Source organism: Portunus trituberculatus, chromosome 46, assembly GCF_017591435.1.
Source record: "Portunus trituberculatus isolate SZX2019 chromosome 46, ASM1759143v1, whole genome shotgun sequence".
Taxonomy (NCBI): Eukaryota; Metazoa; Arthropoda; class Malacostraca; order Decapoda; family Portunidae; genus Portunus; species Portunus trituberculatus.
In genome coordinates, this window is record NC_059300.1 from 2,910,358 (window position 1) to 2,937,310 (window position 26,953).

Consider the following 26,953-nt stretch of genomic DNA (forward strand, 5'->3'; position numbering starts at 1 on the left):
AGCCGGTCTTCACTGGTCGCGTGTATTCAGTTCAGTGCTCGACTGGCAGCGGTGGGTGGCACACGTCTTGCGTCTTGCTCCTTGTTTTCTTCCTAACCACACTTCAAAATGAAAGTGATCATCACCTCCTTCGTCATCTTCGCTGTGATCGGCGCTGGTGAGTACGCGTGTGGAAGAAGTTTTGTTCACTTTGACAAAGTGATTATTTGTGATGTATCACTCTGCCTAAGTTTCCTAGTGAAACTTGCCCCGAGGCCGCCCTTGGCAAGGTGGTGCCGCGGCCCGAGCAGTCGCTACCGCTACCGCTACACTAGCCGATCATGTGATGGGACGCCCATGTTCTGGTGACCTTTCACGGAGGGGTTACCACGCAGTGTCCAGTTTACACCGCCCTGCCGCACGAGTCCTCCCCTGGCGGTGCTTCTCCTTAGGGCGGAGCTGCTAGTGTTCCCGACTATTTTGGTCCCTTACAGCCCAATGTAGACACAGGCTTGGCACCAACACTTTTCGTTTCATCTGGTCTTCCTGAATGAGCGTATCCGTTGTAATTCCTCTACGCTCTCCCTTGGAGCAGCGCGTCTCAGACGTCACCAGTAGTGGGTCACCAGCGCCGTCTGACAGGATTATTGAGGCTCCATTAAGGACTGCAGCTGACCGCATAATGCCGACAAGTGTGTGTGTTCAGTACATGTTTGACTGTCATAGTATTACAGCAATCTATTTTCAAGGCAGCTACTTGAAATATATGAATGCGCCAGTAAAGTAGGAAAAGAAAAAGTTGGGTGACAAGATGTAGGGTGGGTGTGTTGCTCAACCTCTCAGCGGGCAGGGCACAGCACCCGCACCCCTCGCGTCAGGTCTCCAGTCTCTCAGGTGACTCGTCATTAAAATTGCCCCCGCGTCGCCTCCTGTCGCCCGCGGGGATGAGCCTGGATGCTGGTGGTGGTGGTGGTGGTGGTGGTATCGGCTCATGCGTGGTTGATATAATAGCATTGTGTTCCTTGTCCAAACAATCTTTTCTCCATAAATCCTCTCACTGGTGTGATGTCCCCAAAGCGGCAGTGGGATGGTGAGGGTAAGCAGCAGCGGGACGAGTGGAGGGCGTCGGCGCACACTAAGCACTTTCATCCTTGTGTTTCATCTATTGACTGGCTTCTTAAGTAGAGAGGGGAGCTGCAGCCTCCCTCACTTCCTCCAGTCCTCACCACCTGGCCCATGCCCAACCCCATCCCCTCCCCAACCTTCCTGTCCTGGTTACACATAATCCATTATCTGCCTGCCTCCTCTCCACCTGTGTATACCTGGTACTGTGCTGCCAACGCCAAGCTAGCGGTGTGGCGGACTCCGTAGACGGTGACTGGTTCCGGTGCTGTATACAGTACGCTGCTGGCGCTGTAATTAGGGTGCTTACTATGCTGATGTAGTAGTATAGTTAAAGTTGTTGTTGTAGTAGTTATTGTTGATAGTAGTTGTGGTTCACGTACAGCATCTAATGAAACTGACACACACACACACACACACACACACACACACACACACACACACACACACACACACACACACACACCCAGTAGCTCAGTGGTTAGAGCGCTGGCTTCACAAGCCAGAGGACCGGGGTTCGATTCCCGGCCGGGTGGAGATATTTGGGTGTGTGTCCTTTCACGTGTAGCCCCTGTTCACCTAGCAGTGAGTAGGTACGGGATGTAAATCGAGGAGTTGTGACTTTGTTGTCCCGGTGTGTGGTGTGTGCCTGGTCTCAGGCCTATCCGAAGATCGGAAATAATGAGCTCTGAGCTCGTTCCGTAGGGTAACGTCTGGCTGTCTCGTCAGAGACTGCAGCAGATCAAACAGTTAATCACACACACACACACACACACACACACACACACACACACACACACACGTAGTGTAGTGGTAAGCACGCTCGACTCACAATCGAGAGGGCCGGGTTCGAGTCCCGGGAAGCGGCGAGGCAAATGGGCAAGCCTCTTAATGTGTGGCCCCTGTTCACGTAGCAGTAAATAGGTACGGGATGTAACTCGAGGGGTTGTGGCCTCGCTTTCCCGGCGTGTGGAGTGTGTTGATGTGGTCTCAGTCCTACCCGAAGATCGGTCTATGAGCTCCGAGCTCACTCCGTAATGGGGAAGACTGGCTGGGTGACCAGCAGGCGACCGAGGAGGTGAATTACACACACACACACACACACACACACACACACACACACACACACACACACACACACACACATGTTCAGTGAAAGTTTCTCAATAAGGGCATCTAGGAGTCGACATCACACCTGACAGGAATAACAGCTTTCTTCCAGGCCGAAAGTAGACCAGCGATGGTGAGCCTGATGGGGTGCGAGGACTGGGTTGCTGGTTACGTCACTCTCCTAACTCACATGAACCATTACTATTGAACACATCCTCCTCCTCCTCCTCCTCCTCCTCCTCCGTTTGTACAGAGGCGACGTGGCTTTTAGAGAGAAGGAAGGTGGGGCAGGGTAGGCAAAGCATCTCTGGCGTCACGTTCACCTCTTTCGTTTTCTGTCCTGAGAATGACAAGTGTGCTTCAGAGATTACACGTCAAGGGAGCACCACTGAGAAAAAAAAAATACCAGTAAAAGTATGATACCCAATTACTGCTCGTGCCAGTGTTGTGATGTTTAATGTTTCAGTTTGAAGTCTGTTTAGTGAGGATTCGAACACAATCCTCGATCGACCTCCAAGTAGATGCTAGACTGGAGGAACAGTAGAGGGAAGGGTGGGCCAGACAGGTGCTGAGGACGGACAAGAGGGCGAGGGAAGGGGCGGGGCAAGGATAGGATGGGATGGGATGGGATGGGATGGGAAGAGGTGGAGTGTCTCCCTTAACCCTGCGACGGTCAGTTTTAGTCTTATGAGGATCAGAGCCAGGAAGAAGAGAGGTGTGGGGTCACTGCCGAGGCTGTTAACCCTGTGCTCCTTTTTCAGTTAATTTTATTTGATCATTATTTTATTTGTTACATTCCGCCAGCCAGTATCCTCACGTGCATTGTGATTTGGATGTCTGTACCGTACGCATTATTGCCTGCTATATATTATTCCTGCAGTCATTTTCTATTTACGTTTTCTTTTTTTTTTCTTTTTTTATTTGATTAATATCTATTTGCATTCTGCCAAAATCATCACCTGCGCTGCGATTTGGATAATTTCCTCATCATTACCAACGATTAGGTGGATTGGCAATTCCATGTTGATGAGTGTGTGGAAGGAGCCGTTAAGTGATGATCACTGTCTGAAGGTCACCTTCAATGTGGACCACGGGCGACAGGCAGAGGACCGCGGCACTTTGGGTTTCTCTTCCACCGATACTCGATGTGGGGAAAAGTTAACAGAAGTGTGTGTGTGTGTGTGTGTGTGTGTGTGTGTGTGTGTGTGTGTGTGTGTGTGTCGCCTCTTCTTCTCAGTATGTTGAGTCTTTGCCAGGACTTAGGAAGTGTTCTCAGCCACAGTGCGCAACATGTTCCATTATGTGAGCACATGTTCTCCGCCGAACAGTAGATCGTATCAGCAGAACTAATTATGCATGTTTGACAAACATTGGCATTCAGTAAGATTCGCCTCGCTACTACAACGTTCTGCTGATGTGAGCCATTGCTGGCATGAACCGTCTCGAGACACTTCTGGCTCTCCCGTCAAGCACTGCTACCCGCGGCCAACTCAGCTCTGGCTTGGTGTTCCTTTTTCCTTCATCAGTAGTGAATTAATTTTGGTGATAATGAAAAAAAATTATTCATTTATACAGGACTTCACTAAATCACAAATTTTTGTAGGTCTACATTCATCTCGCCAAAATTTACATGTCAGAACTGGGGCTAGATGTTTCCTCTCCCTTCGTTAGTAGTACATTTGTTTTGCTGGCAATAAAAAGAGTTCGATGCTTCATTTATACACTCGCTGAACCACAAATTCGAACCAGTCTGCAGGTCACAACCAGCGAGAGTGTCGAGGAATGTGATCTGGGAGCATAACACTTGGCAGACAAAAATGGCACAAGAACTTCTGCACGTATCCAAGTTGTGCTCCACTGGCTGAAAAGCGAGGGAAAAGTGGGAGTTGTTTTTTTGCCTCGCAGCATCAAGGAGCGTAACTTCATTAAAAGATATTGAGAGAGAGAGAGAGAGAGAGAGAGAGAGAGAGAGAGAGAGAGAGAGAGAGAGAGAGAGAGAGAGAGAGAGAGAGAGAGAGAGAGAGAGAGAGAGAGAGAGAGAGAGAGAGAGAAAGTTGAAAGGATGGGAAGTCGATGTGGAATAGGGAGTTGATGTGGGGGAGGGAATGGATGGGAAGTTCATGAGAGGAGGAGAGAGGGAAGGGATGGGATAGGGAGCTGATGTGGTGAGGGGGACGAGTACTTCCTTGCCCCCTTGACCCCCTGAGGCTGCTGTTGAACAAGTGAAGCAGCGACGAAAAAAGGGAGGGAGGGAGAGCGGAAGGGAACAGTATGGAGAGGGCGACGAAGGTTCGAGGAGGGAGGAGACGAGAGGGACAGGCGTGCTATTAATACATTGTAGGTGCAGGGAGGAGGACGCTCGCAGCCCAGTGTGGGCAGTAGAAAAACTCTTCTGCTATCTCGATGGTGGAGTCTGATATGCATGCAAGGTTTAAAATTACCAGCTCGTGCTCCAGCGTGTTGTTCCCTCGCGTGTGGTCATGTGGTATCACAAAGGAACGAAAAGGAAGAACGAACAGCATCTGACTTGTTGGCCCTTAGCGAGGCTGTTTGGGATATGTACTGTGCACTTTCAAAAACTAAGTGAAATTGAAGTAAGTAGTTCAGTAGTAATTTCATTGTAAATACTCGTGTAAGAAGGTTTCTTGGTACCTGTTCTACCATTGTAATCGTATACAAGTTAATATCCATCACCACCAGCAGCAGCATTAACAACACGAACATGTTATACAGTATATCCTTCCATTGCCAACTGCTCTTTCTATGTTACTAACTGCATGCCTCCCCATCCTCCTTCGGCTTCGCAGCACAAGACTTTCTTCATCCTCTCATCCCTATTCTGTCCACCTATAATGCAAGTTAACCAATACTCTCAATCATTCATCCCTTTCTCAGGAAAACTTAACTCCCTGCCTGCTTCTGTATTTGTCTTATGATCTGAACTCATTTAAGAGGGAGGTTTCAAGATATTTATCACGTTCTTTTGGCTAACTCTCTCGGACCTGTTTGGGGGCTAGCATCAAAGTGGGCATTTTTGTTTAACCGTTTTTGATGCCTTGGTCAATTTCTTCTCTTACATAGAAAAATCATAATAATCGTTTATAATCAGTTTACATCTACCCACTGACACAAACAAACCCAAACAAGCGCAAATCACAACAAACCCTCACGGAACACTCGGCCACATCGCAATATTAAAGGTTGGATATTCAGGGACGAGACGCGACACCACCAGCACCACCACCGCTAATGGATTCAAGTTAATTTACGCGTGATGATGAGTGCTAACCTCGCTGCCACTCACGTTATTAGTGTAGCAGGCGTAATGAGACTATATATAGACCTCGCAAAGTTCACAGGCGCAAAGTATAGTAAGTTGCTACGTATGGTGTCTCATGAACTCTTTTCTTCTTTTCTGCATATTCTCTCCAGCGTGTGGGTGTCTTACCTCGACTACTTTTAACCGTTTCTCTGCGATACGAGGCAGTGAACAGCACGAGAAGTAATGCATGAAATATTTATAGCATCTACAAGAAAGATGGGGATGACACGCAGTAGATTGTCATTTTTATTGAGTTTAGGGATTGAACAAGACTGTAGAATAATTAAAACATGTCTCAAAGTGATTGATAATTAAGTGATTAGTAATTTAGGGAATATGTACCAAATGCGAGTCAAGTGGGTGTTAACAGATTTAAGTGAGTTATTGGGACTATCATGGTTCTAGTGATGGTTCAATAACGATTATGTTGAGAAGCCAACTAGCATTATTGAGTGAGTTATTATTTCTTTCATTATTCTAATCGCAATTTAATAAGGATTTTGCACCGTGGGAACTATTTACTAATTATAGAAGAGTTATTGAGATCTTCATGATTCTAGTGATTATTTGATATGAACTGATCATGAATACCTAACTATATAGTCATGATTGAATGAAAATTAATGGCATGTTTCATAAATTTTGTCATAATTTGGTAAGGACTGCACAGAGAGAAGCCAAAATAACTATAATCGAGTGAAAGTTGCGCAGGATTTTACTCTACTGATAGATAGGTTAAGTTATGCACCGTACCATGAGAACCCAACTATCTATAAGTCATTTAATGGAAGTTTATGGGATTTTTTTTTCCCCATTATTTCATTCATAAATTAGTAAGGATTCAACACCATGGGAAGCAAAATAACCATATTCGAGTGTAAGTTAATTATATTCTACCTTTATTCATTGTTTACTAAGGATAGTAGACCATGAGAACCCCTGAAGGTACTCCGGGAGGCTCAGAGTGTTTAAGATTACAAGCCATACACTCGTCCATCATGTCCCACTCCATTTAAAGGTCGGGGTGTCTCGTGGCTTTACGGGAACCACTTTCTAAACCACACACACACACACACACACACACACACACACACACACACACACACACACACACACACACACACACACACACTCTCTCTCTCTCTCTCTCTCTCTCTCTCTCTCTCTCTCTCTCTCTCTCTCTCTCTCTCTCTCTCTCTCTCTCTCTCTCTCTCTCTCTCTCTCTCTCTCTCTCTCTCTCTCTCTCTCTCTCTCTCTCTCTCTCTCTCGTGTGTGTGTGTGTGTGTGTGTGTGTGTGTTTCACTGTTTGATCTGCTGCAGTCTCTGACGAGACAGCCAGACGTTACCCTACGGAACGAGCTCAGAGCTCATTATTTCCGATCTTCGGATAGGCCTGAGACCAGGCACACACCACACACCGGGACAACAAGGTCACAACTCCTCGATTTACATCCCGTACCTACTCACTGCTAGGTGAACAGGGGCTACACGTGAAAGGAGACCCACCTAAATATCTCCACCCGGCCGGGGAATCGAACCCCGGTCCTCTGGCTTGTGAAGTGTGTGTGTGTGTGTGTGTGTTGTGTGTTTGTGTGTGAAAGACTTCAATATTCAATATAAAATCCACATGAACTCACTAGATAAGACAAAAAAAAAAAAACATTGCAATCATTTAACATTCAATTCCATCCCCAGTAACACGTTCAGTGGGGCTGTATTTTATTTCAAAGAAGATGAGTAAAGGCCTGGTGCAGCGAGTCCTTGTCCTGGAAGTGGTGTGGAATGTGTACGATAATGATGACAGGTGTTGACGTTTATTGACACTTGCCGATAGCCGGGTAATAAGTTTAATAGGCGTAGTAATCCTAATAATTGCAGTTTTTTTTTTTTATTTCTGGCCCATGTTTTGCTAACAGGCAGCTGATAAGTGGTAGTGATAAACATAATGATAGAATTTTGTGTTTTCTCTTGAGACAAATTAATTAGGCCAGAAATTAGAATCGTTAGTGGTAAGATTATACTAGTAATTACATTTTTTTTTTGTGTGTGATATAGACAGAGGACAAGTAATGCAAACGACAGGTATCGCTATAGAGAAAGATGGTACACGAAACTTGAGCTGCGCTTCTTTATCTCTTTAGATTTAGATTTAGAAACGCTTTGCACTGTCAGTAGGACTAATTTTCAAAAGCCACACAAATTATCCGTCTGTTTCTTTTACTCAAATTTTCATAATTGATGTTATAGAATCCTTGCTTAACTAATATTATTCTTAAAAGAAAATAATAATTTTGCTTGAGCCCGTTAAACTGTTACAATTACTGAAAACACACTTCAGAATTTTGACAACCTCCATTACGGCAAGTGGAGTCACTGAAAACCCAGACTAGAGCATGTTAAAAGGAGACGAATCGCGACAGTGGAGTGTGTGTGTGTGTGTGTGTGTGTGTGTGTGTGTGTGTGTGTGTGTACATGATTGACATACTTGTGGCAAGGTTTTACTATTTTTGTCATATTACACCGGGCGCCTTATGACCGTGCTGTCGTAGTGAAAGAAGTAGTTAATCATTCAGCCAATCAGTCGGTTAGTCAGTTCATCGAGGCACACTCAATCATTTTGCCCTGTTCCGTTCTACTCCATGGTAATAGTTCACCGTTCACTTTCTTACCCAGGTCTTATTCTTACTGTGCTTCTCTTCCACTGCATGATAAAGGTTCTCTCTGCTTTCTTTTCAGTCATGTCACGTTCATCCTATATAGGAGAAAAATATTCCAGTTTTACTTAGTCATTTCTGTCACCCCCTCCTTCCCATAACAAAGAAAATACACAATTCCACGTCTTCTTAATCATGTTACTCTTTACTCATACTGTATTCTCTCTCTCTCTCTCTCTCTCTCTCTCTCTCTCTCTCTCTCTCTCTCTCTCTCTCTCTCTCTCTCTCTCTCTCTCTCTCTCTCTCTCATACTAATTCTACATCCGTTGATCTACACATGCATTATCTTTCCACAGTTTACTCGTACATACTAATTACTTTCTTATTGTATTTGTCCTTTTAATATTTTCCCTTCCCCAGCGCTGGTGTCCTTGTATACCTGGCTGGTGTTGGCTGCATGCTTGATACGCTATACTGTTAAAGGATACTACGCATAGGAAATGTTGGGGCTCCTCAGGTCGCTCCCATTATCGCAGTATGCAACCAGGCGCTTTCCCCGGTGTACATCTTTTCCCTGTTGGTATATTTGTGAGATGAAGCTATTTTGCGATAGTTTGATATTGGAAGAACCCGTTGTTGTTGTTTATAGTTTGTAAGGTTAGGTTAGTGTTTAAGCGAATAAGAAAAGAGGGAGATGTCTAGATAGATATTTGAATTGAAGGAAAAATGTTTGAAGGATAGATACGTCCGGGTGGGAGCATTCGGGAGGAAGCGAATGTAACTCGCAGGCACGCCAGGATCATCTCCCCTTGACTCTGAACCATCTGCTCGTGACGTGACATTCCTTAGGACCAAATAACATTCACTTGACTCGTGCAGGATGTTACTGATGGAAGATGACTTGCGCAGGTTAGCAACACTAGGATGTTATCAATCAAGAACAAGGATTAATGGCATGTGCTTCTGCCTCCAATATCCTGCTCTTATGTTTTGCTAGGTATCCGTGACACCTACGTGAGGCTTAGAAGTGTTGGTTAGTATGTGCATGGAAAATGCAAAGCAAATTTAATGTAATGAGTAGGAAGAGACCTATTTCTTATACCCCTCTGTCATTATATACCATTTCATCTTCCTGTTTTGATTTCGCCTTCTCGGTGTTAATGTTTGATATTAAAAGTTATAAGTGAATTAGCTGCCACTTGTCAGTCCGTGCGTGCATTCATAAGGTAGCAGCTTATGTTTTAAATCACTGTTGATGGCAGACTAAGGAACAGATATCCCTGCCAATATGAAATGTCAGATAGACACCAGTTCACGTTTTTCAGTGGATGTTGAGAGAATACGTGTTTGCTGTCCTGGTGAAGCCTTCAAAACACTGGTGGCTGCTTCGCTCTTAAGTGTGTTTCGGAACTTGGGGTGAAGATCCGCTGCCTACGTTACGCTTGGCACCAGCCCGCCTGCCGTGCCCTATCAGCAGCCTTGGCAGCGGGGAATCTCGCTTACCTGCGGTCGCATTTAGTATATCTAGCATGGCGCTTCATCCCCGCACCCTCATTCTTTACCATCCACCCTTCCTCCAAACACTAACCGCAAGACTCAGCAGAATTTAAAATGCAAACACGCATGTTATGGAGGTGCTGCGAGCCATTGAGTGGGTGTTTGCTTGGGCGAGGTGATATACGCAGACCGAAATAGATTGCTGTCAGCTTCACTGTTGTGTAAGAGTACCACTCAGACTATCCAGTTTAGGAATCAGTTCTTGCAGCCCTTTGTGCAAAGAGAATTATAAAATGCTTTGTTCTGGCTTTTGTTTTAAGCGATTTGAGCATGACGTCCACTACGTGTCTCCTTGCAGTGGACTTAGCAGTGTTGTGTGACAAGATTCAGACATGAGCCAAGAAATTTCTTCTCACATATATGAAGAAAAATATATTCATACAAACAAAAGTTTGCTATCCACACAAACCTCAGTAATGTGTTGATGTATTGCGTTTGGACAGTCCCTGCGTAATGTCAATGTATCAGCTGTTTTCTAATGATAGGGTGAATTACAATCCAACAATCGATACTTTAAAGAACTTTGTGTAGAAAATCATCGCAGCTCTCATTCAGAATCTCGCGCGGGTGACTGTTCCTCGTAGATTGTGAGGGAGCGGAAGGGAAAAATTTACTTGATAATCTGGCATCAGGAATTCAGGATGCGCTCCGTCCGGTTTTGTCAACAGCATTGCACGGGAGAGGAGGAAGAGGGAAGGAAATGTTTCGAAAATCTCTTTGTACTTGCAAGCATAACATGTTGTCTCCTCTTTCATAAGCATGAAATTTTAGACGAGATAGAGTGGTAAGTGCATGGCAACGTTTAGGCGGCAGGCAGCAGCGGCAACAGGTGTTGGGGGAGCGTCGCTAAGGGAGTGCGATGGTTGGGTGAGAAGCTTCGCCTCATTAGAGCAGAACATCCCCAGCAGGTCTCTTCTCTCAGTGTTACCCCTGCCAGCGTCCTCTTAATTCACGTCCCTTTCTGCCCTCGTTCCCAGCACCACTTGTGCCTCTGGTGTGTCTTGTGGAAGAATGACGTCGGCAAAGGGTAAAAGTGACTGGCTCTCATGCGGCATCCCTTAACATTTACCTCAGCCAGTCACCCGCCGGTCGGTGGTCACTGCGCAGAGGGAAAGTTGCCGGCATAGTATTTGTCCCCACCCATTAGCCTGCAGGAGAATGAGTGGTGTGTGTGTGTGTGTGTGTGTGTGTGTGTGTGTGTGTGTGTTCAATGAGTAACTTTTTTTATGCTAAAGAATTTTCCATAAGAGTGCAAGGAAACAACGTATATAGTGAGAAGCCGTGTGTGTGTGTGTGTGTGTGTGTGTGTGTGAATGGAGGAGTGTAGATATATTCATCTTTCTTCCTATAAATGCCTATTTTATATATTGTTTATCATCACTTGTATAGCAAAGCTTATATAAATAAATATATATATATATATATATATATATATATATATATATATATATATATATATATATATATATATATATATATATATACACCAATCTATTTTCATCCTATATACACAAGTAAGAACATACCTTTGTATGAGCCACAAAAGTAGAACAAGTACACTTATTCCTTTATATGAGGCACGGAATTCGATATGAATAATAGTATTCCTTACTATGAAGCACGGAACTCCACCAGCTTCGTCACTATGTAGACTGGACGCCACCTACGTAGGGCAGAAAGTCACCTTGCTTCGTCTCGCCTCGCCTCGTTAAGGGTCAAGGCCTAAACGTGCAGCCTGTTATTACTCTCATCTGATCTCTTGCTTGTCTGTGCTACGTGCTCAACCTGAAGTGTTTACTAATGCCATGTGTGTGTGTGTGTGTGTGTGTGTGTGTGTGTGTGTGGGGGGGAGGGTATAGTGGGTACGTATTTATTGGTATTAAACTTGTGGGTATTCTTAAATTTTGACCACGTGTCTCCCAGCTATCGCAAACACTGATGTATTTATTTGTTAGGATAGCCGTATTTCTTCATATTATTCAAGTGTTTACCCTATTTACTTAGGTACATCCATATACCACTTTGTTCCATATACTTCTTTCAATTCAACGCTCATATACCTTTATTTACTTTTGCCATCTGCTCCTGAGAAACTTTTGATATTAGTAGATGAGTTCATAAGTTAATCATTTAGGTAACGCAGGTACTTAACGGTCTCATGCTTTCTTCATGTTGGTAGTTATTTTGTCGTTTAACTTCTTAAACGATTCACAGTTTCTACTAGAGGGATTACAGAGCTTTTCATGTCTAGTAATAGATTAACAAAATTCTCCATCTATTAAAACTTGATAAATCTCATGCATGTCACCTTTAAAAAAAATCATAATGTGTCTAAAAAAAAAACACGAAGTGTTAAAGAAATCAGACAATTGTGGTTTACACTGACCTTTGTGGCGCTGCTCTTACCTCACTCTCTCCTTCATGGAATCGCTTGCTGCTGTTGCTTAATTCTAGCACACGTGGTTTCGGCTGCCTCTCCCCTCCAGTAACTTTCCACTGTTATGAACTTTCCGCCCATCATCCCAGTAGTTCACCACTCCTTAAAGTTTAATTAACGAGGGCCCTTGCTGCTTACTATGATGTGTTTTGCCCTTTCCTTTGCCTTTCTCATAACGTTACACCTGCTATTCATAGACTCCATATTGCTTCTTACATTCACCTTCCTGATCACTGGTCTATTGAGCAACTCAGGTTTTGGCTTCCTTGTGTGTATTTATGTTGTCATACTCGTATATATTTTCCATTTTATACTGAGAGAGAGAGAGAGAGAGAGAGAGTGTGTATTCACCTAGTTGTATTCACCTAGTTGTAATTTTACAGGGCCTGGGTATCATACTCGTGTGGCCCCGGCTCCATATCTACACACATCCAACTTTCCTTTAAAACTATGCACACTTCTCGCCGATACCACCACCTCACTCAAACCATTCCACACCTCTACACATCTTTGTGGGAAACTATATTTCTTCACATCCTTCAAGCATATTCCCTTGGCTATCTTTTTACTATGCGATCTCGTAGTTCTATTTAAGTTTTCCTCTCTCAACATCATTTGCTCATTATCCACTTCATCCAGTCCGTTCAACAGTTTATAAACCTGTATTAAATCTCCTCTTTCTCTTCTTTGTTCCAAGGTAAGCAAATTCATTTCTTTTAATCTCTCCTCATAGGTCATTTCTGCCAATTCTGGAACCATTTTTGTTGCCATTCTCTGCAATCTCTCCAACTTCTTTATATGCTTCTTTTTATAAGGGGACCAAACCACTCCAGCATATTCCAATCTTGGTCTAATTACCGTACTAATTAATTTCTTCATCATATCTTTATCCATATAATGGAAGGCTAATCCAATATTTTTTATCAAATTATACGTTTCTCCAAACATCTTATCAATATGAGCCTCAAACAAACTGTGTGTGTGTGTGTGTGTGTGTGTGTGTGTGTGTGTATTTACGTTGTTATACTAGTATATATTTCCGTCTTCCACGTTGCTGTCACAGCTACAACCACAACCGAGAGAGAGAGAGAGAGAGAGAGAGAGCATTACCACTCTCGTCTTAAGAAGCCAGCCGATGCATTGTAATTTGGCAACACGGTAACACGGTGACCTACATTGCAGAGAGAGGAGGAGAATATCAGAATATTAATCTCTAGCTCTTCTTTTATAGCCATGGTTATCAAATCCGACGTTAATAGCTAGACATTTTTCAATAACAAATCCTTTGAATGAAAATGAATATAAATAAACTAAACATTAAAATAGTCATGCTGTCAATTGTCATTGATATCTTGATCTACATTTTTTTCAATAACAATGAATAAGAACAACTAACAAAGGGAACCAAAAGTGTAATTGCTGTCTAATTTGCCACTAAAATCTTATAAACTTTTCTTTCAATGATAATAAATTAAGAATTAACTAAGAATGTTATTGAATAAAGAAAAATATTTGTCAGGTTTATTGCAGTTTGATTAAGGAGAGGTTATTGATTATGAGTGTTGGAGAGCCTGGCGAGAAGCAGCCCCAGCACGTGTCCCTGGTGAAGCGTTGCCGAGAGAGGCTTGCAGTGCCCTAGCTGAAGCTCATCTGAGTTGTGTACTCTGAGAGACTGAGACACTGTTCTCTCACCCCGACCATTTTCAATAGCCCCAGAGATGATTAGCCGGATCTTCATGAGTGTTTTTTGTCAATTATGTAAAAATCGCGTCGCCATGTCACTAGAACCATGAGAACATTTTTAAAACACGGATAACTTCATAAACTAGTGCCTTTGAAAGTAGTTCGTTCGTTCGTCTTGATTCGCCAATCCGAAGGATTGGCATGGGCCTTTACTGCCATGGTGGCGACCCATAGGTGTTTGCTTTCCATAGGTGTTTGCGCTTGTAGTAGGTGTCCATCGTTGTTGAAATTGAAAGTAGTGGAAGTGCAGCGCTAAGTATTCCAGAATGCGGTCCTGAACGCCAGTCCCACCCACACCGTGCTAGCACGATGATGGTGCTTGTTGTGTTGCAACCTAATACTTGTTTACTGAACAAAATTATTGAACGGTTAATACAGGAACAAGCATTTGAAAGGTTTGAGTTAATCGATGTATTTTTATTTATTTGTTTGTTTATTTATTTTCTTCACATTTGTCGTCTTTCGAAATATTCTTTGAAATTGCACCAGATCACCGTGTAGCAGCCGAGGTGATGGTTTGCTGATATATATATATATATATATATATATATATATATATATATATATATATATATATATATATATATATATATAGACCGTAGGAGAAGTTAAGTGAAAGTTTTGAACTTTTATAATTTTCCATTATTTTCTACATCTTATTCGCTGAAAAAAAAAAAAGTATGATTGCAGAGACAGTTTTACATTAGTCATTCAAAACCCATTGACTTGCTTTTGATACTACACACTATGAAGAAGCTCAAAAAAAGATGTGTGCGATACCACTTCAGATGTGGAGGTTAGGGGACGGCCACTCACTGGATCCCGCCTTCTAACAAATGAATGAATAAAAGAAGAAGGAAAGTATTAGTAGTTTTAAGCATATCAATGTATTAAGAGTGGCTGAGAGGAGAAATTCACTCTTCCTACACGGCCATTATACCCACGGGACTACGACCTTTGGAGCTGCAGGGACAGTGGGACCAACGGTGAGCGGCGGGCGGATGGAGTGTTGCAGTGGTGGGTGCCTGGGCGGCCGAGGAATGACCCAGCTGGCACGGTGCCCCGCCTTCACGTTCACGTATCTCGGGCTGCGAGATTGAGTTTATCATTTTTATTCCTACTATTATTACGCTCCCTCTGACAACCGTAATGTTTTCCAAATTCGAGATGCTGTACGTGTACTGTACTATTGCATTGGAGATTTTTTATTTATTATTATTATTATTATTATTATTATTATTATTATTTTAACTTTTATTTATAAAGTATCAAATTTTGTGTGTGTGTGTATATATATATATATATATATATATATATATATATATATATATATATATATATATATATATATATATATATATATATTTCCGTGTGGTCCCAAACCCTCCCTTAGTGATACACAGAGGATGCTTTGGAGTGACGGCTGTAATCCTTGTGTGTCAACTAAGAAAGCATTGTTGCACCACTAAATTATTGATACTCCTAAGTTCAGCACCACGTAACATTTCAGTGGTTCTTGTGTATCATTAAGAGAGATTAGTGATGGTTTTCACGAATCTAGTAAAGTATTTTGGATGATTTCAGTGGATAAGAAGATAAACTAAAATGATCAGCTAGCAGGTGTTATCACAGATGGGATGGTCAAGTTATGGCAGTAATAATCAACTTGCTGGCTGCATGGATTTTCTAAGGGTACATGTAAGAGGGAGGTTTTAAGACATTTGTCCCTGTCTTTTGGCTAAATTTTTACTAATCTTTTAGGAAACTTGCATTCAAGTAGGCCTTTTTTCTATGTTTTGTTGTCCTTGGCTAGTTTCCCCTCTTGCAAAAAAAAAAATTCTTGTCCATTATGTGTATAAGAGTGTAAAGTAAGGAAAGTATATATGCTCTATATATGTTAGTTGCTGTTCTGTAGAATTATTAGTCATATAAACTCAAACAATAATTAATAAAGATAGCCAGTGAACTCAGAAAACTTAGTCAGTGATATCCCCCATTATCATCCTATGAGTGAGGATGCATGAATTTCCTGTGCCAAAGCCACATAAAGTAAAACAACATAATACTACTACTACTCATAGTTTGTAATTATATATATATATATATATATATATATATATATATATATATATATATATATATATATATATATATTGAAGAAGAATCCTAATGAAGTAAAGAGCTCTTAAGATGAACAACATTTTAGATTTTATTATGTTAAAGCTAATTTATCTCAGCCTTAACATGAAAGTGTGTGTAGTGTGCACGTGTACAATTCACATTTTTCCTATCATTATTATTATTTTTTTTTTTCTGTATTTCAACAGGTATGGCCATCAAGTGCTTTGTCTGCAACACACAGACGGACCCAGCATGTAATGACCACTTCCAGGAAGACTCCCCTGCACTGCAAAATGCCTTTGTGCAGGAGTGTGAAGTTAATGAGAATAAGACAAACCCATTCTGTAGGAAGGTCAAGGAATACAGTAAGTTTTAATTCTGGTGTTCTTTTTGTGATTTTGGGATTAGTTTTCTTTGGGTATGTAATCTAGGCATCATTCTCTTCCATTGTATGGAATGATACTCTTTATTGCTTTTGTAATTAGTGAAACAGGATATCTCCTTTGAGTTCATTGATAGATTAGTCGTGAGGATGATTCTCACTTAATTTGTGTTTCATAAATGAAACAGAATGGGTTGATTTAGGAAATGCTAAAATTATCACATGGCTTTTGTTAACACTTTGTAGTACTATACAAAGTAGTCAGATTGATGGCCTGTGTTGGTATCCATGAGTATAAGTGAGACAGTCAAGGTTGACTGTCTTAGCAACCAGTATGGTTTAGTAAAATGTATGCCAAGTGTTTGTCAAGTGTTCTGTCCCCACCTGCATCCTAGCATGACATGACCTTTTCAATCATTTATATGCATGTCATGAATCCCACCACTGTCATCAGTGACAGTGTCATAATTGAATGAAGAATATAAAGCAAGTCTAAACAGCAACTGACTTTGATGTCTTTACTAGGCTGTTTGGGTAACTATTTTACTCTATTAGTGAGAGAGACAGGATAGCACAGAAGGCTCCTCCCTTACCACTGACCCCCAGTCCTCCAACCAAAGCTGGCTGAAAAAAGGAAATGGTACCATGTTGTATAGGAGAAAACATCATCATTGAATTTGAGGGGAACATAAGAAAGATGTTGTGTAAGACAATGACACTGTAATTGGCCATGTTCTGATTTGTCCTTGTTACTTTTGGTTAGTCTATATCAGGTATTCTCAACCTTTTCTCATTGAGAACCCCAAGTTATAAGCCCATCTACCCGAATCCCCAGTAATCTGACTTTGAACAGGTCAATTTAGTAACTAACACAAACTTAATATGCAATGGTGTTACAAAGAATATTATTAGATCAGCCATCTAAGTATTCCTGGAATGTTAGTTTAGCGACTAACACTAACTCAATATGCAGTGGTAGTGCAAAGGATATTATTATATCAACCATCAAAGTAACCCTGGAATCTTGTGAATCCCAGGGAGTTTGCAAACCCCAAGTTGATAATCCTTAGTCTATATAAGTGCACTTTTTAACAAAGACTAATTTTAATTTATATGTTTCACCATTTTCTTTTGCTGTTGATTGATTGCCTATTTCTCAGTGAAACAGAATCTTCATAAGTTTTGTTAGTTTATAAGTGAATTCCTTCCAAACTATTTTAATATTTATATTTTATGACATTACATTCCAGTCACAGTTAGCCATAATGTTTCTTGATTTATTAAAATCTGCCCTCAAATACTCAGGCACTTTCTCTTTACTTTCTTATACTTGTGTAGGCAGTTTTAAAACTGGGATCAACAGCGGTCAGTGCCCCTTTAAAATTGCTGCTGGCCCTTGTTGTGGCACCCGTGCTGGACAGATAAAAAGATTTAATATTAAATTCTTTTGGCAATGTGCACTGGCTTGAAAATCAGAACTGACATGACAAAGTATTCTACACAGACTCCCTTACACTGCCAATCAAGTTCTCAATAGATATTTCTAGCAGTGTAATTCAATCCATTTAGTTTTGATTTTAAATAAAATAAGCAAACCAATGTTTAATAATTTTAAGATGCTTAAATATTGGTTTGTTTTGTCCTTAGTTGTGCTCCCTCTGAATCTGAATCTGAAAGTAATCTGAGAGTAATCACTGTTACTGAATTCTGGACCAACTTCCTTATTTTCCATTATGAATAAAATAGTTGGACGTGACTAGGATTTAAACCCAGATCTGACTGGCCAGCAGGACAAACCAGAGCCATCTGAACCATAATTCAGCTTGAAACCTGTTTTGTTTTAACTCATGTTTATGCATCCTGCCACAGCATTACTTGTAGACATTGGAAGATTGACTAGACTTGTAATTCTTTTCTGATAGATAGAATAGCTCTATTGGGATTTAACTGGTAATACTAGTATGTGGCCTGGGTGGTGGTGCAACTGGCACACACTGAAGACACTTGCTGCTTCCCATTCTTCCTGCAACTCACGTGATACTTTAGTGAAGTAATATTTGATGTATGGCAAAGTTATGATGTTGCAGCTTAGCAATCCAGTCTAATTCCTTCAAGTCAAAGATTAATCTCCCTCTCCTTACCTATGTTTTGCAACACTTACGGAAGCAGTAGACACCTGCCAAAACGATAATCACTCCCAGTGAAGTCTAAAGCACTGGTTTAGGGAGTGCTGTGTGATCTCATTGAACTATTCCCTTTGTCTCACAACACATGAGGCAGTCACAGCCTGCCCTCTATAGACAACTTCTTTCACACAAAACTACATGCACATCTTTCACTCAAAATCTTAAATGAAATATGGCAGAGTGTCCTTCTTGAAAGGGGACCACAAATGTCCCCAGGTCAGACTGCTCATTTGCAGTACAAAGCTGGTTGCTCTGTCTATGTGCGCATTGATTTAACCTGCTCTTGTGCCCACACTCTTGAATCTAACGAGTTTTCTATTATGTGGCTCTGACTTATAGAGTCATTGTCTACCTAGATTTATCTGAGCTTTATATTTCTCACCTAATGCTTCTAAGTATAAGAAATTCTCTGATGACTTAACTTTCAAAGTGAAGTACATTGTTTCTTTACTTTTGTGGAGAACTCCATTTTTGGAGACTTAAGTGTTTACCACAAGCTTTGGCTTTCTTCACTATTCACTGACCATACTGGTAAACTATCCTGTAACTGGCCTAGAGCAACTGGTACAGCATTATACTCATATTCCTGACTGTCATAGAGATGCGCCAAACATTCTTAACGTTTTCTTAATCTCAAATGCTTGTGCTACTATCCTGTCTCCTCTGTTGTGCACCTCCTATCAAAATTTTATTTCAGTATATTGTCCTGTATCTCCAATCCCTCCTCAGAATCCCCTAAGATGGACATCCTCTGGTCATGTCTCTGCTAGTTGGGGAACCTGAGGAGTCATTCTGCTGATTTTCCTTGGAATGACTACTGTTTTTGTTTAAGAGACTCATCTCTGTACTGAGTTCATAACAGAGTTGATTGTGTGTGGCATAGAGACATACATTCCCTCAGTCTTCCTCTTAACCTAAACCCTCCAAACCTTGGTATAACACAGCCTATACATGACAGAAAGGCTGCCACAAAAGATACTTGAGACTTCCATCACCTGAATCTTATGTACTTTATATTTCTATCTGGAATCATGCCAAGTTTGTTTTCCAACTAGACAAAAACTCTTCATGAATAGAAACCATCAAAATCTTTGGACTTCTGGCACCTAACCAAACACATCTTTAATAACTTTGCTTCTTCATCTTCCCCCCTTTTATTTTATCTTATAGCACTACTGCCATCTTGTTTATTTCTAAAAGTGAACACTTCTCTCAAATCTTTACTACAAACACTACCTTGGATGATTTAGGGTTAGTTCCTCCCTCTCTTTCGCCCTCTGCAATGATGTTTTCCATGCCCTTGCTAGCTCAAACTCTTAGAAAGCTTAAAGACCTGATGAGATACCACCTATTGTTTTCAGAAAATAAGCCTCTGTGCTTTCATCTTGCCTAGTCAAACTCTATTGTCTTCTTCCTTTCCTTCTTGCTGGATGTTTACCTATATTCAGACTATTCCTAAAAAGGGTGACAATTCTAATCCCTTAAACTACTGCTATATTGCTTTGATCTGCTTATTTAGATTAGAGTTCCTAATCTATCCTCAACAGGAAGATTCTTAAACATCTATCACTTGGCAATTTTCTATATGATCACTAGTGTGTTTTCTGTCAAAGTCACTATTGTTTCCTTACTGACTCTTGGTCATCCTTTTTTGAAAGATTTGGGTGAAACTTGCTGCTGTCTTAGACATATCTAAAACTTTTGAGAGTGTCTGGCACAAAGTGTTTATATCCAAACTACCCTCCTATAGCTTTTATCCTCTCTACATCTGTCAAAACAGCTTCTGTGAAGTTAGGTATTATGAGTCATCTCCCAGTTTTTCTCATCCCACCCACTGCTGCTAACTCTATTTATGGGCCTTATTTTGCCCTTTGACCATGTATGGAGTATACTTCACATGTCGTGGTTCCAATCATAATGTTCTTTTTTTTTTAAGTAGGGTGGAATCAAAAACTTTTTGTCTTAATTCCTCTCCTCTCAAACTCAGAGCTTCACTCTCTTTCTCACTGCAGCAATGTCACATCTCTTGCTATTTTTTTCTACAATCATCATGCTAACTACTCTTCTGATCTTGATAACTACATGCCTATCCTCCCAGTGTTTCTTCTTTCTCTTATCCCTATTCTGTCCACCTTTCTAATTCAAGAATTAGCCAGTACTCTTAATCATGCATCCCTTTCTATGGTAAACTCTGGAACTCCCTACTGGCTTCTTCATTTCTGTCTGCCTATGACCTGAGTTCATTTAAAGGGAGGTTACAAGACATTTATCCCATTCTTTTGGCATACACTCTTGACTTTATTCAGGAACCAGCACTACAGTGGACCTTTTTTTTTTTAACACAATTTTTGTTGCCTTTGGTCAATTTCCCCTCATACATTAAGGGAAAAAAAAAAAGTAATCTTACAGACTGGTGATGATTTGTGTGGAACTAATTACTTATTGTTACTTAGTGGTAGTTTGTTGCAAATGGTTAGTTTGTAAATTTTATAAGGTAATTTTTTATTATAGTGAACTAACAGCCTATTACTTTAAAGGCTTCTAGTCCTACAAGCTCAGTAACTCAATAAGTTATAAGAAATAAAGACCAAGACAAATGACAGGTGGTTTGATGTATTGATATATGTACAGATAAGAGCATGTTATTCTTGTATTTCAGTTGAGGGTAAGTTCAAGACATCTCACAGATAAGTATGGTTTTATTTACAGGGATCTTTTCAAGCCTTTTATTCTGATTGCTTCGTTATGGCAACTAATATGTATTCAGAAGAATATACCAAGTTGATCATCTTTTCTTTGGGAAGATTATCAAATGTTAATATTCCTGCTTCAGGTCTGTGACCATCTGTTGCACCCTTCCTTTCACCAAAAACTTCATACTTTAATGTCTTTAGAAATAAGATTTCCCTGCACATTGATAGTTTATGCCCTACAGATGCATATCTTGTATGAAGTGCCTGAAAGTGAATTACCTTATTTTATGCAATCTTACATGTTTGCCTGACAACCTTTCCATTAATCTGATTGTCTGTTTCTGCGTGTCTGTATGTTTTGGCAGCTAGCTAGCTCTCTCTCTCTCTCTCTCTCTCTCTCTCTCTCTCTCTCTCTCTCTCTCTCTCTCTCTCTCTCTCTCTCTCTCGTATTTCTTTAAGTGCTTTTCAGATTTTCATGTCTGCTAGTTCGCTCCTTCCTCAAGATAAATTATGAATAATTCTCAGCAGAATTGTCCAATCAAGACCATCATTTATATACTTGTGTTCCAAAGTTTTAAGCTTTTCATTTTAAGGAAAATTAGTGAACCCTAATGAAAACAATGAAATTCTCGAATCAATAAATTCATTATTGAGTGCCATGTATTTGACACTTCTGCGTGTGTGTGTGTATTTACCTAGTTGTATTTACCTAGTTGTAGTTTTACAGGGCCTGGGCTTTATGCTCGTGTGGCCCCGTCTCCATATCTACACTTATCCAATCTTACTTTAAAAGTATGCACACTCGTTGCAGACACTACTTCTTCATTTAAACTGTTCCACGTCTCAATACATCTTTGCAGGAAACTATATTTTTTAACATCTCTCAGACATCTTCCTTTTCTCAGTTTTTTACTATGCGATCTTGTGCTTCAGATGTCATATTCTTCTCTCAGGATTAGTTTCTCATTATCCACTTGATCCATTCCGTTGATCAATTTATAAACTTGTATCAGGTCTCCTCTCTCCCTTCTTTGTTCCAGGGTTGGTAGATCCATAGCCTTTAGTCTCTCCTCATATGTCATCCCTTCAAATTCTGGAACAAAGAAGGGAGAGAGGAGACCTGATACAAGTTTATAAATTGATCAACGTAATGGACCAAGTGGATAGTGAGAAATTAATCCTGAGAAAAGAATATGACATCTGAAGCACAAGATCACATAGTAAAAAGCTGAGAAAAGGAAGATGTCTGAGAGATGTTAAAAAATATAGTTTCCAGCAAAGATGTATTGAGACATGAAGAAGTAGTGTCTGCAACGAGTGTGCGTACTTTTAAAGTAAGATTGGATAAGTGTAGATATGGAGACGGGGCCACACGAGCATAAAGCCCAGGCCCTGTAAAACTACAACTAGGTAATACACACACACACGCAGAAGTGTCAAATACATGGCACTCAATAATTAACTTATTGATTCCAGAATTTCATTGTCTTCATTAGAGTTCACTAATTTTCCTTAAAATTAAAAGATTAAAATTTTCAGTGTGTGTGTGTGTGTGTGTGTGTGTGTGTGTGTGTTGAAAAGAGATTATGGCAGTTGTAAGGTTCAGTGTGAAACCCCAAATCCCAGTTTTCCATGTGTTTGAATGACATCCATAAGAAATACTTTCAAGTTTTTTGTGGTGTTATATTTGTTTTATTGTGAGATGCACACACCATGCTTACTTCTTCACCCTTTGCATGAGTATTTTGCTGGCTTGTGTAATGGGTGCTAAATGCTGAGTTATATTATATGTATTGAAGCAGGCATATTTATTCATATGTTCAAGAAATGGAGTAGCACAATGCCTTTACATTACCAGGGAGACATTATAGTCTGTCCTGATAAGCACAACATTATTATTCAATTGGGTTGTCAGCAGTTGTCTTTATTTCTAAAATAAGTTGTTTTATATATATATTAATGTATTCTTATGGCATAATAGGTGTTTGTAATATTTGAATAGTACTATGGCAAGACCATTCACAAAGAACACTTTCAGCATGTATCTTGTGCACTGATGTTCATTCAAGAACTTCACACATTTAGATTTCAGGCTGCCTATAACATTAATTTAATCCACTTCACCTGTCTTCCCTCCTTGATAATGTTACTTTTGTTCTTTTCTTTCCTTTCTTAGGGAGATATGCTTTTAGGCTTAAAGTACTCAACTAAAGTAAAGGATATATTGTAAATAATCAACTAAAATTGGAGGCATATAGGAGATAGGAAAGTGAAAGAAGTACAGAGAAATATTTATCCTATGGTAGACATATCACTGGGATTTTGTGCTGTTTTTCTTGCATTTCCATGTGTTAGTCTCTAATAGAACTAATCCCTTCCAGTTCACACGAATAGTATTGTGAGAGTGCACCGTGAGTGTGCCTACATGATGCGTGAGGGATACGACTGCTACCAGAAGCGTTCAGAGGACTACGTAATGGATGTGTGCCAGTGTGATAAGGACCATTGCAATAACTCTCCAGCACTCACAGCGCCAATCACCTCACTCCTAGCTGTTGCCATCCCCTTGCTGGCCAAATTCATGTGAGCCCAGTAAGAAAGTAAGGTGTAGTTCCTCAGAAACTAAAATCAGTGAAGCACATGCACATCTGTTTCCTCTATCTCAGCATAAATGCACATACACAAGTAGAAATCTGTCTGTAGATATTCACTTCAATGTATTTTTATCGTAACATTTCTATATCAGTACTTGTCCCACTTATATAAAATTCACCTTCGTACAAATTGTATGCCTTTGGGTGAAATTGTATCCGCTACTTTGTTTTCTCACCGTTGAAGATGTAGAGTTGTTGTTTGGAGGCTGAAGTTTTGAATAGTCCAGTGGCTATGGAAGTAAAGATACCTACTGTATGTATAGAGAATTTATAATGAAACTTTACTTGTTGGATTTCAAATAGCTGTAAAGGTATGTCTCCACTCTCAGTAATTAGTTTGTGGCAATAGCCATATACATTGTATTGTTGATATAGGTATGTACTGTTGAGAGATTGCATTACTGTGGGCAAATAAATTTTACAAAAGTAATAATCTTTTACTTTTATTCAGCTTAAAACAGTTAAGAAACATAGTATATGACTTATGATTTAGTGAAACATATAATGCAAAATTATCCTTAGTTCAAAACCTCATGAAGTGAAGAATCATTTATCAAATTTACATAACAATCAGTTGCATAGTTTTCATATTGCATTTTCCTTTTTGGGTCATGCAATTTAATTTGAGTGATTTTTTTCTAGTTGTAATACCCAGGTGTCCAGAATTTGGAGCTTCTGCCTTCTTTTCATCAATTATTTTCTTTGGCCACTCCAATATTTGTATTTTATTATGTATTTTAATTATGTAGCCATCCATGATTCAATAATTGGCAGCTTCACATCTTGATCACTGCTGTTTATGTAGAGATTGTGTATTTGGTCATGCATGAGTTTCATTGGTGTAGACACAGTAATTAAGATGGGATTTAAGGTACGAGTCTTCTTCATAAAAACATCACTATCCTCTACAAAAAGGTAGCCTTCATCATGAGTCTTTGCCATGGCTGCTTGTCTTTGTCATCACGTCCCATGCATATTTTCTATATCTTTTTACATGAGTTGCTAATTTGTTACTGTTAGTTACTATCTTTATTTTCACTTAACCATAATATGTTAACCTTATTTTAATTTCATGGCCAAATATGCTCTCTGCCTCTTCATTTCTTGAGTTTGTCTAAGAGGCAATATACAAATTCAGTGATGGTATATTGCCTACATTTTGATAATAGAGCTGTTCAAAATTCTCTTTCTGAAACTTTTTGCAGGTGGCATAAATTCCATGAACTTCTTAGTCTCTATTTAAAAACCATCATACATCAACTTATTTAAAAACCATCATACATCAACTTACAAGTATCTAAGATTAAGGCATTCTTCAGAAAACTGTATTCTCTGAATGTTCTGAGGTATACAGTTACTTCACCTTAAAATCTTTAACGTGTTTAGGTTTAACTGTCCAGTTTGATAAACATTTGGATTTTAAAATATTCCAAGCCTGATTATATGACTTTGAATAATATTTCAAGTCATTATATGTGAGTTCATTAAAATCTATTGGCTGCCACTTTGTGTCTTTCAAAAGATCAAGCATCACACAAGATATTGCTTTACGACATATACTAACCCAACTCTTTGGCGTCCCTATATTCTTTTTTGTACAGCCTAGCCTACGCCCATTTGTTGCAACTTCTTGACTTTCTTTGTGCACAATAGTATCACTCCAGATTATACTTGTGGGTGTTGGCATTAACTTACTTCCTTCTGAGGAAGTTTTAGCAATGTTAATTCGAGAATGAGCGAAGTCGATACTTGACTGTACTAACACTGGTGTTTGTACAGAAAATTCTTCTGGTAGATTAAGATTGTTTAAACCATCCTCAAACCTACCATAAATGGCTCGCTTCATGGCTTCTTGGCTGTAGGGACACTGTCCAATAACAATTGTGGTTATATACACTGGCTTTTTAAGTAAGATCATGAGTAGAGCTCCTTGCACTCCAAGAATGGTCCACCTAAAGATCTTATCACTGCAAGAAAGAGAAAGTGTGGGATCACCACGGCCAGGTTTAGTGCGCAGGACTCCTGTTACATGATATTTACTGCCTGGAAGCTTTGGATCTGGTGCCTCCCCAGCGACACATTTTGCTCCAGTACGGAAAGTGTCAGATAAAACCTCACTCACTTCATCTATGCATTCTGTTATATTTTTCTCTTTTTCTAGGTCATCCATCTTTCTCATGTTATCAAATTTTACATGGGCATTTTTAGTGTCCTGCAAGGCAATTTGATCTTCAAAATCAGAACTGCCTTGGCATCTTCTTTTCTTAATTGGGGGCTCTAGATCTGAATCTCCTATAAGACTTGACAGGCTTGTAGTTGGTCCTTCTTTAGTCTCTAGAATATTACCAACACACTCTAGCCATTCCTGCTTCAAGAATATTGAAGCATCACCACAAGGTGTATGACTTGTGTAGAAATGAAACAGTATGCCAGATTTCAAATAATATGCTCCATCTTTTATTTCAAATATACTATTGTGTCCCTCAGTTGCCTTTCTCACTTGAGTAATAAGATACAACACAAATGCTCTTCGAGCAACAACTTCTGCATGACTGTCATGAAGGACATCCCCAGTGGAAGGCAGCTGGTGGGAACCAATACATTTTGATCCAGTTCCAAGAGCAACAACTTTTAGTTTATGACTGCACTGCTTTTCTTGAACAAAGCATGACAGCAGAGTCCATTCAGCTTCATTCTTTGGTTTTCCTGTTTTCTTTAAGCTGTTATATTTTGATATGCACAACTGTACAATCTTGTTAGCAAACTCTTCTGTACACATCTCCATTTAAATAACTATTAGTAAAAAATGAAAATGAACACAAAGTCTGATAAGAATACATGTAGCTAATGAATCATAGCATCAGAATAGTCATCATTCATTTCAGAATCATCATCTTCCTCTTCATCATCATCATTGTCATCATCATCATCATCATAATTATCATCATCTTCTTCATCTTCACTATACTGTTCAGATGCATTTTTGCCAATAG

At 40.0% G+C, this 26,953-nt stretch overlaps 2 protein-coding genes across 4 annotated transcripts; one reads left to right on the top strand and one right to left on the bottom strand.

The window, feature by feature from the left end:
- Positions 1–24,390, top strand: LOC123519897. Of its 3 annotated transcripts, none has more exons than XM_045281546.1 (4): positions 1–157; positions 16,252–16,410; positions 21,273–21,278; positions 23,688–24,390. In XM_045281546.1, the coding sequence occupies exons 1-4, from the start codon at positions 109–111 to the stop codon at positions 23,891–23,893; spliced, it is 420 nt and encodes a 139-aa protein (XP_045137481.1). In that variant the 5' UTR covers positions 1–108; the 3' UTR covers positions 23,894–24,390. The 3 variants fall into 3 exon arrangements, with proteins under 3 accessions (XP_045137481.1, XP_045137479.1, XP_045137480.1); XM_045281544.1 differs by lacking the exon at positions 1–157 and adding an exon at positions 515–671; XM_045281545.1 differs by lacking the exons at positions 1–157; positions 21,273–21,278 and adding an exon at positions 515–671.
- On the bottom strand, positions 24,388–26,953 carry LOC123519895 (tRNA-specific adenosine deaminase 1-like). Its single transcript, XM_045281533.1, has one exon. The coding sequence runs from the start codon at positions 26,743–26,745 to the stop codon at positions 25,315–25,317; it is 1,431 nt and encodes a 476-aa protein (XP_045137468.1). The 5' UTR covers positions 26,746–26,953; the 3' UTR covers positions 24,388–25,314.